Here is a 16,728-nt window from a genome sequence, read left to right as displayed (position 1 = left end):
TGAACGCTTGCAACAAATGTCCATTTTCTATAATGGTCTCTTACCACACATAAGGAAAATCTTTGATTCCAACTCCACGGGACTCCTTAGGAATCGGCACCCTGAGAAAATTTATAATCAAATTGAAGAAATTTCTCAAAATAGTTTTAAATGGCACACTCCTATGGGTTCAAAATCCATAGCCCCGGGTGCCCATAAAGTGGACGAAACCACTTCTTTGCAAGCCCAAATCGAAGCCTTAACTTCAAAAATAAAGAAACTTGAATTAAATAAAATGGCTTTGTTTATGGCTTGTGAAGGATGTGGCGGACCCCATGAAAACTGGAGTTGTATGAAAGATTTAGAAAATCAAACGAAAGTGGTAAATTACCTTAATAACCGTCCACAACCAACGGGGGCCCCAAGTAACTCCTTCACCCTAGAGTGGTGAACTCACCTCAACTTTAACTGGCAGGAATCGGGAGGTAATAACCAACAAATTCAAAATCAATGATCTAACTTTCAACAACAACCCCGAAAGGAGCAACAAGGTTTCCAACCACAACAAGAAGGAAGAGAAAGACTTGAGGATCTCATCACTCGTCTTTTCTCCGAATATGAAAAAAGGTATTTTGAAAGGTTCCTACAAACCGAGGCCGAAATTAGGAACCAACGGGCAAGCATGCAAAATATAGAAAAATAAGTAATCCAACTCGCCAAAATTTCTCCGAAAGACCACAAGGAGCCTTGCCTAGTAATACCAAACCAAACCCAAAAGCCTAAGTAAACGCTATCAACTTAAGAAACCAGAAGGTGGGACCCGATGATGAACGAACACCACCCCAAACCGCTACAAAAACCACAAACATACCCATCGCCAAAAACCAAGAGAACACTCAACCCCAAAATAACAAACAAACCAAACCACCACCAGTCCCTTACCCTGGTCGTTTACTACGGCAAAAGACCGACGAACAATTCACCAAGTTTGTAAGCTTACTTAAACAACTTCAAATAATCTCCCATTCATAGAAGTCCTCACACAAATGCCAAAATACACCAAATTTATGAGAGACTTTCCCAAAAGGAAGATTGAGTCAATGCATCAAGTCAACTTGAATGAAGAATGCTCGGCGACACTCTTCAACAAACTCCCACAAAAGAAGATTGATCCCAGAAGCTTCACCGTTCCTTTCTCCATTGGAGGATCACAAGTAAGCAATGCACTTGCCGACCTAGGAGCTAGCATTAATCTGATGCCCGCCTCTATGTTCAACTGAATTGGATTAGGGAAGCCACATCCTACAAGGATGAGCATCCAACTTGCCTATAGGTTGGTAAAATACCCTCAAGGTGTTGTAGAAAATCAATTGGTCAAGGTTGGGGAATTTATTTTCCCGGCCGACTTTGCAATCCTAGATATGGAGGAAGACACCGTGATCCCGCACATATTAGGAAGGCCATTCCTTGCCATCGCACGAGCCATGGTGGATATGGGCGACGAGAGGTTAACATTGAGGGTAGGTGACAAGGAAATAAAATTTGAAGTACGACAACCTGTGGAGGAGGACCCGGTCAAATACATCAAAGCAATAGACTTAAGCCTCGACTAAGCCCTCAGCTGGTGCAACTCGGGGTGCGAGTCATCCCGCTTGGGTAACATTTGACCGACTTTGGGTCTAACCAAGGACCCTTATAAATATGATGCATCGTGGAGACATTCCATGGATTATCTAACTGTAAAGTAGTTTAAATCTTAGTGTAACTTTTTAGATTAATGCTTTTATTTTTAAGTTTTCTCTTTCTAGGAATAAAATACACTTAAAAGGATGATGAGAATGGCTAAAGGACGTTGAAACAACACCCCATGCACGAAAATAGACGACTCCTGGCTCAAAATCTTCAAAACAGTAAGTGCAGTACGGGGACGTGTGAGGTGAGCATGCCCCCGTGCCCCAAATCTGCTGAAAACAATTTTGACTCTGTAACCTTCACATGGGGCGTGTCCCATAGGCACGCCCCCGTGTTTGTCTTCTGGAAAATTTCGTTACTGGCACTTTTGACATGAGGTCGTGGCTCCCACACACGCCAACGTGTCCAGTGTCTGTTTTCTGAAAAAATTGTTGCTTTTAACAAACGTTTTACACATTTAATCAAATCTGACCAATTTTGTACATATTAAGGACAATGGTAATTTAAGTTGGGGGGGGGGGCTTGAATTTGTTTATCCTAAAACAAGCCTTACACAAAAGTCTACTTGGAACCGCTAAAACACCCCAAATCTTTTTCAATTTTTTTTTAAGTTTGTTTTATCTTGTTTAAAGTTTAAGTTAGAAAATCAAGTTCTAAAAAGTTCAAGTTTTTACAAATTGACAACTGATCCCTATAAGGAAAGTTCATAAAAAGAAATGACAAATTTTTAAAATTTGATTGTATATATATTTTCACATTTTTACCCCTTTCCCACAAAATTGTGAGTTTTGAGCCATTCACGAGCATCCAATATCATATCCATACTAAATGCTCATTTTTCATTTCTTATGTGAATAGCCCGTACGATTCTTACGAATTTAGAACTTGACAAGACAATACATTTTCTATCCTTACTGACTAATCCAAGTAAGTATATGATTGAGACATTAGGATTTTAAACCCTTATTTCCTTTTCAACCTTATTTTTTATTCTTATCTCCTCACAAACAAAAACTCCCCTTAATCAACCCCTTTGAGCCTAAACCTTTTATTTCAAAACCCACAAAACACCATCACTCAAAAAACCATCTTTTTATTTTTACACCTTTTATTTTAGTAAAATTCGGTTCTTTTGAAAAAAAATGGAAAAGCATGTGACTTTATTCAAAAAAAAAAAAAAAAAAAAAAAACCTCTCTAGTTGCTTGAAATAAATAAGCAAATATATTGCTTATAAACATTTAGTTAGTTCATAAAGTGACAAATAAATTTTCAAAAGTAAAAAGACATTTTACACCTTTAGCCACTTTTCAAATAAAACTACCGTACCCTTAACCAAAAGCCTACCCTTTCAGAGTACTATTGATATTTACAAAGATTAAGTTAAAAGGGAGGAGCTTTGATTACTTATCAAGCATATGGTAGGAGTAAGTTCAGTACCGGGACCGAGCGTTTCACTAATACATTTTCGATTGAGTGATCACTCGTGAGGCATTTGAATGTATATATAGCTAAATGAAATTTTAAACGATATGTTATGCTTAAAAATATTTAATTTTCTTAAAAAGTTCTAAATAAATCATGTCGAATAGGATTGTAAATAAAATAAAAACAAGAATAAAAAAAACTTGGATTCCCGACACTCTACGAACAAGACCCAAAACTTCTCTTCAACCTATTCCATTTGGGTGTGTAAGCAATATTAAAGAGTTTTACTTAAGGACAAACAACGATTCAAGTGTGGGGGTATTTGATATGCGCCAAATGCAACATATAAATTATATCAATTAAGGTATAAAAACAACCCTTTTTACTACTAATGTTGGAAAAAGTGTGTTTCTTTGTTTACTTTTGATTTTCAAGATTAAAAAAGCTTAAATGTACAAAAAGAACAAATTAACGGCAAAAATAACATAAAATACAAAAGAAGGGAAGTTAATAACCGACCCTTCAAGCTTCACCCCAAGACTAAAAGCAACAAACCAGATGCCAAGCATGGGGCCGTGCCTGCTGGGCATGGGGTCGTACCCCACTTAAGATTCCCTGAAAAGAAAAGACAAACAGAAGCAGACAAGAGACACGGGGCCGTGTCTCATGGACACGGGCCGTGGTCAACTCTTAGATTTGCAAATCTGGGTTCATATAGCAAGTATAAGGGCAACGGGGCCGTGCCGTTGACACACGGGCCGTGTGAGCATCTGGACTGACAAGTGCATTAAATGAAGACAGAGAAGGAGAAGGACACTGGGTCGTGCCTACCAGGCACGTGGCCGTGTAAACCTACTATTTTCAGCTATGAATAGAGGTGCTTGGTTCACTTGCAACTCATCCCTAGGCAAATCACTTCTCTCACACCTGTCAACATCATCCATCACATTTATCCATCATCCATCCTTAGAGTGTGTGTAGTAGTCTCGGGATCAAAGATTGTCAAACAAAGGCCATGCTTGGCTAATCTCTTACATCACTTGGTGAAGACAAGTTACTTATGTGTTACTTTTGATTTCCAAGCTTTGGTAAACTTTTTAATTGAGTATGCATTAATGACTTTAATAACTAGTTTTTTATATTGAAAATGAACTTTATTCTATCAACTCTTCATGTTTTGTTGATTCATTCATTCGTGTTTTTACTGTCTAAATAAAGGGCGTTAACTGCCTTTAATGGGGTTAGAAGGGTGGTTTGGGTAAAGTTCTTGCCTCGTTCAGTGTATAGATCCTGCGAGTACTTGATTCAAGCTTATGAGGACTTCCTTTGAGGCAGATAGCATCAATTCGGAGGAAGTAAGAACGACTTTAATCCCTTATAAACAAGCTACTATTAAAATTTTAAACCGGCCTTGCGGGACTGTATCCCTGCTGACTCAGACCAATATGGCCGAGGGTAGCGTTGCCTACAAAAGACAGACATGCCGCATTTTGCATAAATAACTTACTTAATTATGTGTCAATAATCCGGCCTTGTGGGACTGTATCCCTATTGACTCAGACCAATATGGCTGAGGGTAGTGTTGCCTCCAAAAGAGGGACATGTCGCTATAACTAAGATAATCTCTTAAAAAGCACAAGGTGCGGTCATCAAATGATACATAAACGACAAGTCGGAACCAAGTGATTCTCTCTTATCTATCTGTTCTTTTATTTATTAATTTAATTTCTTTATGTTACTTATTTAAAAGATTAGAGGTCGACGATATTCCGGTATTAAAGGCTATTGTGTCCTTGGACGACTTCTGTATCTTACCATCACTTTATTACGCCAACGATGGGTGCACTTGCCCTAGTGTGTCGTAGAGAGTGATAGTTTTATATCATGCTTTTATAAATTTAAAACATGATAAAAGAGTAAAAAGGTACTTAAAATATAGTAACGAAATCAATACGCACTCGACACCACGTCAAGTTATATACAACACAGATGATTTTAAAAGACTTTCACTATTCTCACATTCCTAAATCTTATTTTCACATTCCTTTTCACTCTGTCTATAAAAAGAGATAGAGAGGAGAGATGTGTGAATATTAACTTCCTTTTAAAAACATAAGATTAGAAGTCTTATATTTTTATTTGTTATGAAAAAACGCTCAATTTTATTATTTGTTTAGGGTCTCAAATAACTCAGAACAACGTTTAACTAATACTCAAGGTTGGAGAACTCGCTAGTCGGCCGGTGAGGTGGGGACTATCACTACTCGGGATTTATCGAATCGGGTTTTTTATATGTAATTTTCAGTTTTATGTATACATATACACATTTTTAAAGGTAAATATTTTAAGTAGCTAGGTTTTAACTCTTACTCAACTCATTTTTTAGTATACAAGATTAATTGTTGGAATTCACATGGTTTGGTTGGAAACTGACTGGAATTTAGAGGTTTTGGCCGGAGTGTATAGTTTTTTGCCGGAATCTAGCCGGAATCGTCGATTTTTGGCCAGCCGACTAGGTCCGACTAGGCCCGACCAGAGCCGACTAGCGATTAATGAATTGATTAACGAAAAAAATACTTAATTACTAGCCGACTAGTGATTAATCACCGACTGGTCGCGATTTTTATAACACTGCTAATTAGGACTGCAAACGAACCAAACGTTTGGCGAACAGTTCGTGAACTGTTCGGCGGGAAGTTCGTTTGTGTTCGTTCGTTTATTAAACAAACGGACACGAACAAGAAATTTCGTTCGTTAAGTTAAATGAACAAATATGAACAGAAGTCGTATTCGTTCGTTTATGTTCGTGAACGTTCGGTAACGTGTTCGTTTGTGTTCGATACTTCATTAGTGTTTTTAGTTTTTATATTTATTTAAATAGTTCAAAATTCCGACAAGTTAAATATCTAATAAGTGTCGATGTATTATATATTGTGTTCATGAACAATTATTTGTGTTCGTTTGTTTCCATTTGTGTTCATGAACATTAGTTTGTGCCCATTTGTGTTCGTCAACGTTTGTTGCCTAAAATTAACAAACAAACACAAACGAACACGAACAAGTTCATTTTCTTAACAAATGAACACGAATATAAAATCTTGTTCGATAAGTGTTCGTGAACAGTTTGCGAACATATATATTTCTCAACAAACGAGCACGAACAAGGTCTTGTTCGTGTTCGTTTGGTTCGTTTGCAGCCCTACTGCTAATGATGCCAAACTATATATTCTTTGCTCAATAATTGATGAGAAACCTAATTGATTTGATGTCCGATTGGAATCAATTTGCGCATCACGTAATTTAAATAATCATTTAAAAACGTGTCCATGGCTTTATAGTTTAGTGGCATTTTTTGGGTGAGATAAGACTTTGGGACCAATAGGTTCTGAGTTCGATTCTCACAAAGGGTTTTTCCTATATTTATTGGGTTTCCTTCTGAATTGATGTATAGACATTATGCCTAGTAGATATGCCTAATAGAGATAGATATGATAGAGTGATTCCGCTGGTAGCATAATAATACTCAAGTGATACATCAGTAATCTAAATTTATTGTTCAAATAAAAGTAATACTCAAGTGATACATCAGTAATCTAAAGTAATCTAAATTTACTGTTCAAATAAAAGTAATACTCAAGTGATAAATCAGTAATTTAAATTTACCGTTCAAATAAAAAAATTGAAAAAACGTGAATTTTCTGAAGACAGATGGTGTGAGTGCCTTTAGAGGACCCGGGGTGGTCCGTGTTCGGCCACCCATCACGCGTGATGGGCCATTTGTACACCGCCGCCACTCATTTATTAACGCGTTATAAACATAACGCGTGGAGTATATAACGCGTTGAGAATATGAACGTTGGGGCTTTTGACCGTTTATTTTTGACCGTTTTTTTTTTTTTTTGAACGTTGGTACATGGGTTTTTTTATATAAAATCCAAATATTTCAATACACAACTCATACAACTCTCAACAATTCTCACAAAAAATTCAAAAAATTCAAAAAACTCTCAAGTATTTTCACACTCATTTTTTACAAGAAATATGGAAGGTGGCGGTTCAAGCAAGAGAGGTGGTGGATCGAAAAAAAGAGGTGGCGGTTCGGGTACGAAGAAAATAAGGCCCAAGGTTCGAGCGAATCTTGGTGAGCCCGATCGATTTAGGTTGCAAGACGAACCCGACCAAGTCCCACTCTTTCAAACCCAACAATTCCCACCCTTTCAAACCCAACAATATCCACCCTTTCAATCGCAAACGTACCATAACCAACCGTTCGTTCCACCGTTTCAACCTCACCAATTTCAATCGCAAACGTATCAAACCCAACCCCACGCACTCGACCCACTACTAGAAGACAACACCCTCCTTCATCATTTTGCAAAAGCATGGCATGAACCACGTGAACCACAACAAAGTGTTGACGAGGACGAGGAAGAGGAAGAGGAAGAAGAAGCGGAGGAAAACGAAGAGGAAGAGGAAGAAGAACAAAATGTTGAGGTTCAAGAAATCGTTCCAATCGGCCGACAACCTTGGACGAGCGAGGAGGAGGTCTCGTTGACGAAGGCGTATTTGCACATCTCGGAGAGTAGGAAACACGGGAACGAGCAACGAAAGGAAGCGTTTTGGAGACGGGTTATAGCTCATTTTATGAAACTTCCCGGTGCAAGGGTCCGAAACATGGACAAAATGACGTCGAAGTGGTCGGATTTGAACCGAAAAATGAGCCGGTTCAACGCTTGTTTCATTCAAAAGGTATGTTTTTTTTATTAAAAAACAGTTTATTAAAAAAAAAGAGTTTTTTTTTATAAAAAAACAGTTTATAAAAACTGTTTATAAAAAACAGTTAAAAAAAACAGTTTTTTTTTTATAAAAAACAGTTTATTAATAAAAACAGTTTTTTTCTAAAAAACAGTTTATAAAAACAGTTTTTAAACGATCGAAACAGTTTTTTTTTTATAAAAAACAGTTTATTAAAAAAAACAGTTTTTTTATAAAAAACAGTTTATAAAAACAGTTTTTAAAAAAAAAACAGTTTATTTTATAAAAAACAGTTTATTAAACAGTTTATAAAAAAACAGTTTTTTTTTATAAAAAACAGTTTATTAAACAGTTTATTAAAAACAGTTAAAAAAAAACAGTTTTTTTTTAAAAAAACAGTTTATTAAAAACAGTTAAAAAAAACAGTTTTTTTTTTAAAAAACAGTTTATTAAAAACAGTTAAAAAAAACAGTTTTTTTTATAAAAAACAGTTTATAAACATTTTATTTTTTTTGTAGAGCCGAAACCCACAAAGTGGAGCGAGCGAGGCGACGATCATGCAACAAGCCACCGAAATGTATTGCACAACGTACCATAAGAGAACTTTTCCACACGTTGCGGCATGGCAAGTTGCGAGACATCACCCGAAGTGGGTCCCCGTTGAGTTGGTTGACACGCATGGTCCTACGGCTCCAAAAAATCAAGGCGGTTCGAAAAGAACAAAGACATCCGATTCGGGGAACTACACGACTTCCGCGTCGGATAACTTGCCCCAAATGAACTTAAACGACGAGCCTCTTGACGAACCCCTTGACGAGCCCGTTGAGGAAAATACACCCACAAGGCCACGACGCAGACGAGGTGGTGATTCGTCAAGCAAAGGGAAGGAGGCGGTGGCGGAGTCGATCTTTAGAATCGAAGAGGAGAAAATGACCCAATACAAGATGGCCGAACAAAGAAAAGAAACAATGATGACCCTAAAAGTTGAACGGGAGCAGGCGTACAAGGAACACTTGAAAACGATCGAAAGACAAAATGATTTAAAAATCTTGTGTGAAAAACACGCCCATCTCGACGAACCGTTCAAGTCAATTGTCATCGAACAAAAGCGCGCGATTTGCGCAAAGTGGGGTTGGGAGATGCCATCGGTTTAGTTGTTTTTTTTTTAAATCGGTTTAGTTGTTTTTTTTTTTATTTGGTTATGTAATTTTTTTTAAAGTTTAATGAAATTTATAATTTAGTGTTTTATTTTTATTTTCTAATTTTAAAATGAAAATTAAAAAAAATGGGAGTGATAGAATCCATCACTAGTGATTCCACCCCTAGTCCATTTCTATCACTAGTGATAGAAATATGGTTGATGACATGTCATGCTTTGATTGGAGAGTGGGAGTGATAGAATCCATCACTAGTGATTCCACCCCTAGTCCCCTTACAGCAGATGCTATTGATTGGATGATATTGGGACGTGAGAATCAAGAAAACAGTCAAACAATTCCACCGCATTTATTGCCATTTGAACACTATTTTCTCACAAAATAATGGATTTTTTTCTTTTGTCATTTTCTTAATGGTGGATTATGTAGGATCAAACACACCGTTTGAATCGGGCAAATTCTTGAAAATGAGTTAAGGTTTCAATCACGGATCGATAGTTTGAAAATTGGAAATATAGTGATCGATCGAAAGCTATGAAATAGACATCTCACATACGTGCTTGAAGATTTTTTTTAATCAAAACAAAATTCCATTTCTATCCATAGAAAAATTACATAAAAATGGTAGGTAAATGAGCAATAAACTACGTTGCAACCCTCTTTTAAATATCATATCAAATTCTACAGAAAATGAAACTTTGGTTCCTTGGCGTCGAGAAATTATTGTGCACGACCCTCTTCACTCTGTCCAAAAAACCAACAACTTCAGGAGCAAGGGAACCAAAGGTATCAAAGGCAAAGAGAATAAAGATATGTTGATTCTCAGCACAAGTTTTTTCATGCTTAACAACTTTTCCTGATTATTCCTTCATCACAGCCTGACCAACCATGAAACGATTTCATGTGAGCCCAACAATAGGGATTAAGGTCCACACAAACGTGTTTCCCTTCTGCTCAACCGAAAACAAGAACATTCACCGGCCGCAGAATGGATCTTCCTTCAAGTAGGTCTATCAGCAAATTCACAGAGACCTCTTTTTTCGCAGAGATTTTGGTTCGCTTACGCACATCAAATAGTACATCTTGCGACTGCTTTTTAAACAATTAGTTTTTGATACTTAAACCTTAAAATATAGCTACCAATACAATAACTTTTTTAAGAATTATTATTTTGTTTCTTTCTTCAAAAAATTTGAATGATTATATTTTTTAACTAGGTTATGGATTATTCATCACACTTACGGTGTAGTGGTTGGAAAAATTTGGGTTTTTCTTGGAGACTCAAGTTCAAACTCCACTAGTACCATATTTAGTGGATAAAGGCAATGAATGCTAGTTCTATTAGACCTTAGGTCAAGAGTTCGAGTCAGAGCCACCCCGGGTTTTATTCCACCATGCGTTACACCAGAAAGATTCTCTCTTGGGACGACGAAAGCCCCTGCCACTGGCAGCGGGTAGTATTGTTTTTCGGGGAACACCGTTAGTAATTTGCAAGAAGATTAATATAGTAATTTAATCTTTCCTCAATGTCTATCTGTCTATTGACAATTCCAAACTCACAAGCATCAAACGACCTCTAAAAAGTAGTTTTAAAAAGTTATAGAAAACAATGTCATACTTGATTGTCAATCAACCTTGTTATAACTTCTCTTGCTTCACGAGCATAAGAAGCAGGTTTCTCCTCTCTTCTTAGATTTCCCAATTTAGCAGAGGCGGAACCACAATATAAGCAACCGTAGCATCGGCTACGGCTCAACCTCGTATTCGCAGTGTTACTTTTTTTGTTTTTTATACACAGAATACCCCTAAAAAATACAAGGATACCCCTAACCATAAAAATAGAATAGAAACATAATTGTTAATAGCCTATTAAGCTAGCCCATTAGCCCAAGACTCAAAATAATAATAAAACAGACTCATTTATATGTTGATTGTGAGGACGGTAATGGGCCTGTTTTATACGCAATCAAATGGGCCTGGAATTTTGTGCAGTTGAAAAGGTTTTTTTTCATAAAGTAAAAGTGGATGACGTGATGGAACGATTTAAGTTATGAAAAAAGAAGATAAATCTATTAGATATTTGTCTTACTTTATTTATTTATTTTCGTTTTTTTCATATCGTATGATTGTACGTACAAAAGAAAATTTGGGATACCTCTGATTTCTCTGATTTAATAGACTGATTCCACCACTGCAATTTAGACACCTGATACTTGAAAATTTGACTTGTCTCTCAGCTATTTTTGACATCGCTATACTCTGCAAAAAGTAGTTAATGAGTGAAAGAACTACATGAAAAATGGATTTAGTTATCTACAAAATGAAATGTTAGATATTGCTTAGACTGAGCTAGTAAAATGGTACTACTTTTTCATAAATACAATCAAAATAATAATGTAATGATGCGGGTCCAAATGTAGAGGAGTGGGTCAGTTTATATTTGGAGGTCCAAGATCGTGTGATAAAAGAGGCTTCACTAAAATGGCTCTAACTTGGGCTATAGGGATCCATTTTGGGCGTGCGACCAGGCGAAACGATCGTGAGAGCGAGGCCCATCTTTCTACAAACAGCCGTAGACGGTTTGGGTCATCGTTCGGGCCCAAAAACGCTTATTTCTATGAGTTATTTATCGTTTTATGTTTTTTATTGCTTTTTGTGGACTTTTATTTCGTTCTAGCTTTTGGCCCAAGTGTTTTTTTAGGACTGTTTTCAATTTACCTTGTTATTTATATGAATATAATGGGAGAAAACAAATCAGTTTTTGAATATATGAAGAGTCATTTTTCTCTCCCAATTCACTAGTGTGTGTTTTGTGTGTGAAAATCCCAATTTTCGGAATTCTTCATGAATCAACGAATTTTGAAAGAATTGTTCCTGGTATTATGTGTGAATCAACAGGTCTGATTTTCTATCCCGTTTTTCTATTCTACATCATGTAACATCATTAATTATATCAAATAGAATTCCGTATAATCAAAAAATCCTTTAAATTTTAACCATGACCTGCACTCATAATGACTAATAGAGTTAAGTCTCAACCTTCTATTACATTTCAGACTTAAAATATCCACAAAAGATATCCAAATAGCAGTTAATCCAAACCACTAAAACACCACCAATAGAGATAACTATTGAATAACTACTAAACAAAACTAAAGGATTTCCCTAGCAAACTCCTAATATATCGATTGCTTTTGGATAAAAAAATAGTTAAAGTTTGGAATATTTCAACAATCTTCACAAATGATGCGTTTTCAGTCCAACAACAAGTTATACAGAAGATGAGTATATATATATTTTTTTTACTCTAGAAGCAGTTGATCATGTACTCTGTAAGTATAAACATAGCATTTATAATTTTTAAAACAGATACGCTTACCACATTTGTTCGATAGATATACAAAAATATATGTGCTCAATGTAGTGATTCAAGTAAATAACTCATGAATATATAAAGATTATAAAACCAATAATAATGTGGCAAATGCAAGATGCCTTGATTCAAGATCAAGGATAGAAATGAAGTCCGATAGTCAAGCGCAACCAAGTTCAAAGAAGAAAGAAAAAAAACGCAGCAGTCTTTTAGTTTTTATTTATTAGTTAATGGGTCAAACAATTATGTTTATTGTTTAAAGTGTCAAACTTGGGCCGTAGGCCATGTCCAGTGGGTCGAACAATTAGTAGTCCAGAAGGGTTAATATTATGTAATTTGCTTTTTTGGGCCGTAATATGCGAACCGGTGTGAGTACGCATAATAACCACTGCAGCGGTTATGATGGAAGAGACGTATCTCTTCATTGAAGCGACACAACTGATACTCGCACCCATTCGCTACTATATATACGGTTCAAAGCAAATCAGTCTGTATGAAAGTTCGTACTACAAGATTCTGTTTATAAAGTTCTGTTTGATTCAAGATTCGATTACAAGTTTCGGTTAGTTCGGTTTCTTTCAAGTTACTGTTTCGATCATGTATTGGTGTGAATTGTGTTGTGATCATGTCGACAAATGTTGGCATCCTTCGACTCCGACATCTCGGTCCCGTGACGCCTGTGACTTCGATACCAACAAGAAACAACACATGTGTTTGAAGTATTAACCTTTGGTTTCTTCTACAAGCATGTTAGTTCAATAAGACCAGAATCCACTCTAAGAAGTTGTATACAAAGATTGCTATATTTAGCATAAAGACAACAAAGTCATCGCACTCTAGTTTTAAGTCGTCGTTTATTAATGTGTTATGCTTACCTTAAAAACCTTGTGAAGCAATGGTTTCATCTCATTCAAATAGGAGCGCCCTAAAGCAAGCTGCATGATTTGTCGCACACAAACGTCATACAGATACTAGAAACCCCAACAACAATTACAAGGCGACAAAAATAGGGCTATCCAAACTGCGCGACGATCGCTCGAAAAATGCTCGTTTGATTCCGGCTCAGTTTGTAAATGAGCCGCTCGGCTCGGTTCGATTTGAAAACGAGCCAAGCATGAGCAAAGGTCCGCTCGCTCGTCGATCGCTCGGTTTCGCTCGAATTATTTTTATTAAATAATTAATATATATATATGTATAGTATAGATTTTAAAGATATATATATATCTAGGTAAAGGATCCTGTACAAAGTCATACTTTTGTAAGAAGTGTGAGAAATAATTTGGTGATGACAAGTGTCCTCTATCTTAATTAATTCAAAAGGGTATATTAGTAATTTACCTTTCTTATCAATTAATTGAGTTTCAAGATAACTGAAAAAAAAAAACTGTCGTCCTATTTTTTTGCAAGATCAAATTCCATTTTCACTCCTATTTTTTTGCAAGATCAAATTCCATTTTCACCTACGTATGCCATAAAACATCAGTTATACATTTATGATGGTGGCCACAAAATGAAGTGAAAGTGAGACTTAGATTGCCAACAAACGTATTACTATTTTTTGTTCTTAAAATGTAGACCATGGCCACTAAATCTGCATATACTGATATCAAGTATGTCGTCCATTTTGCAAGATCTAATATGGGTTCATCATGGTGTTTTAAAATCTGAGAATGTTTTGTATTGATAAAACACCATGACTTGAATCATAGATTTTTAAAACACCACGCAATGAACAATGTCTCCAAATCAAACACCATGACTTGAATCATAGTCATGGTGTTTTAAAATCTGGGAATGTTTTGTATTGATAAAACACTATGCCTTGAATCATAGATGTTTAAAACACCACACCATGAACAATGTTTCCAGATAAAACACCATGACTTGAATCATAGATGTTTAAAACACCACGCCATGAACAATGTCTCCAGATAAAACACCATGACTTGAATCATAGTCATGGTGTTTATGATTTTTATACAATGTCTCCAGATAAAACACCATGACTTGAATCATAGATGTTTAAAACACCACACCATGAACAATGTCTCCAGATAAAACACCATGACTTGAATCATAGTCAATTTATCCAGTTGTTTTAAAACACCATGCCATGAATCTGATTACAGTTCTCGTTATGATAATGTATGACGAATATGCAACCAAAGACCTCCTACAATTAAGGTGAATCATTAATTCCTATATTTAAGGAAAAAGGAGTAAATGTAGGAGTTTTTTGGTCGTGTATGATATGGTTACCATATTTCAAACATTGAAAAGGACACTATTGCCCTTTAATTTTACATAAGGTCCCTCTAATTAAAACACAATTTACATTTTTATACCCTATTGATCTCAACCATTAGATCAAATATCCAATGGTTTAAAACACTTCTTACCCTTCTTACATTTTAGACACTTTTTACCATATCCCTACCCTATATATCTATACTACTTTAATAAGCATATAGGAAGGGAAAAAATGGTCATTTGCCATTGTACAATCATTTTAAGCACATTATACAACCTTTAAAGCACAAAGGTGTTGAAAAATCCATTCAACACGCGGACCAGCTCATATGAACTAACCGGATGCATTTGACTCGTTTTAATCAAATGGATCCAATATATACTTTCTTTCACTAAATCTAAACCCTAATTTCATTTCATTACAATCCGCCCCCATCCTTCTTCTTCTCTCTCTCTCTCTCACCAGACGCGGTGTCTGCATGCGACGGATTTCACCGGCGATTTCACTAGATCCGCCCCATCCTTCTTCTCAGGTACCGTATTTTTAGCGTTATCGGCAATTTTTTGTGAAATTTTAGGGTTTGACTTAGATCTGTGAAATTTTAGGGTTTCTTTCTCCGGCGATTCCGACATCAAATTTACTGGGTTCAACTTCTTTTAGGGTTTCTTTCTCCGATGGAAAAAAGATCCAGGTACTTTTTTTGGCCAAATGTTTTCTTAGATCTATCGTACCACCGTCGACTTAGAGGTTGTTTTTTTTGTTCTGTTATAGATGAAGATGGAGCGGTGGAGATACCGTCGACTTAGATCTACCTTACCACCATCGAGCCAGGTAATTTTTTCTGCTGAAATTTTTTCTCAGATCTACCGTCATTTTTTGAGGATTTTTGATGAATATTGACAGATCTGAGGTTACACGACTAAGGAATATGATAACCATAACTTTGCAGATCTGAGTTCTTAGAGGAATATTGACAGCCCGGATCTGGTATGTTTGTAGCTGATTATGTTTGTAGCTGATTTACATGCTTATGTTACTGATTAGGTTTGTTACAGATCTGGTATGTTTGTAGCTGATTATGTTTGTTATAGATCTAATGTTACAGATAAGATTCAGTTTTGCTTTTACAGTTGCCGGTGGGTGGTAAAGGAGTTGTGTACTCCAGATTTTGTGTACTCCGGATTCATTTGACAAAGGAGTTGTGTACTCCGGATTTTGTGTTCTTAATCTGTCTGAACTGAAAGTGTTTGAGGCTGTGATGCAAAAGCTGAGCTTGTGTTCTTAATTTGTCTCAACTGAAAGTGTTGAGGCTATGATGCATAAGCTGAGCCTGTGAGGTTACATATGTGTTTCTTGTGCTTAAAACACTTGTACATCATGCTTTAAAGGTTGTTTAAGTTTAGTGGCAAATTACTCTTGTACATCATGCTTTAAAGCGAGGTTACATAACACAATAGACTGTGATGATGATTGTATTTTGAGGGTACATAGAAGATCCGAGTAGCATCTTGGCGGGGCAATATCCAGGTTGCATAGTTCTCACTCTGCAACCGTGTGTTGCAGCCATGGCTTTACCAGTAGTTGTGTTCATCTCTCAATTACATGTCTGAGTCTTCTAGATGTTTTGATAAGCAAATGAGCAGGTGGTGTATCGAAATCAATCAGCTATAGTTTGATGTTTATTGTGATATTTTGCTTACACAACATATATTGAACCGATTTGGAGTTGCTAGGCTTTCAGTGTGAAAGCAAAACAAATAACAAATAGAGTATTTAGTCTGAGTGAAAGGATTCGGTTTGGCAGGAATTTTCTTTTTGGGACTTTCAGGCCAAGAAGAATCTGCAGCTCATGAGACTGAGATATTGTTGTGCTGCAAAAGCACGTGAGTTAAGCTGCCCTTCTAATTTCTTATTTATTAAACCGAAATGTTGTGCTGCTAATATTTTGTTATACGGTTGTGCTGAACATTAGCATGTTTTTTTTGAGATATCTTATCTATCGGGTTCGCAAATAATAATCTTACGGTTCTGTAGTGAATCTGCACAAAACACTACCTACTACAATTACTGAACTCACATGAAAATAACCCCAAGT

The 16,728-nt window shown here is 36.2% G+C and overlaps 1 protein-coding gene and 1 long non-coding RNA gene across 2 annotated transcripts; both read left to right on the top strand.

Annotated features, from left to right (window-relative positions):
• Window positions 1-7,064: 7,064 nt before the first annotated feature.
• On the top strand, window positions 7,065-9,098 carry LOC110901138. Its single transcript, XM_022147984.2, has 2 exons — window positions 7,065-7,846; window positions 8,371-9,098. Exons 1-2 carry the CDS (start codon window positions 7,139-7,141, stop codon window positions 9,004-9,006), a joined length of 1,344 nt encoding a protein of 447 aa, XP_022003676.2. The 5' UTR covers window positions 7,065-7,138; the 3' UTR covers window positions 9,007-9,098.
• A 6,175-nt stretch (window positions 9,099-15,273) lies between these two features.
• On the top strand, window positions 15,274-15,624 carry LOC110902872. The gene is made up of 3 exons (XR_002571479.2): window positions 15,274-15,324; window positions 15,405-15,464; window positions 15,537-15,624. It is a non-coding gene; the product is annotated as an uncharacterized LOC110902872 (long non-coding RNA).
• The last annotated feature ends 1,104 nt before the right edge of the window (window positions 15,625-16,728 follow it).

This window comes from Helianthus annuus, chromosome 8, assembly GCF_002127325.2.
Source record: "Helianthus annuus cultivar XRQ/B chromosome 8, HanXRQr2.0-SUNRISE, whole genome shotgun sequence".
NCBI lineage: Eukaryota > Viridiplantae > Streptophyta > Magnoliopsida > Asterales > Asteraceae > Helianthus > Helianthus annuus.
This window is presented reverse-complemented; position numbering and strand designations above follow the sequence as displayed.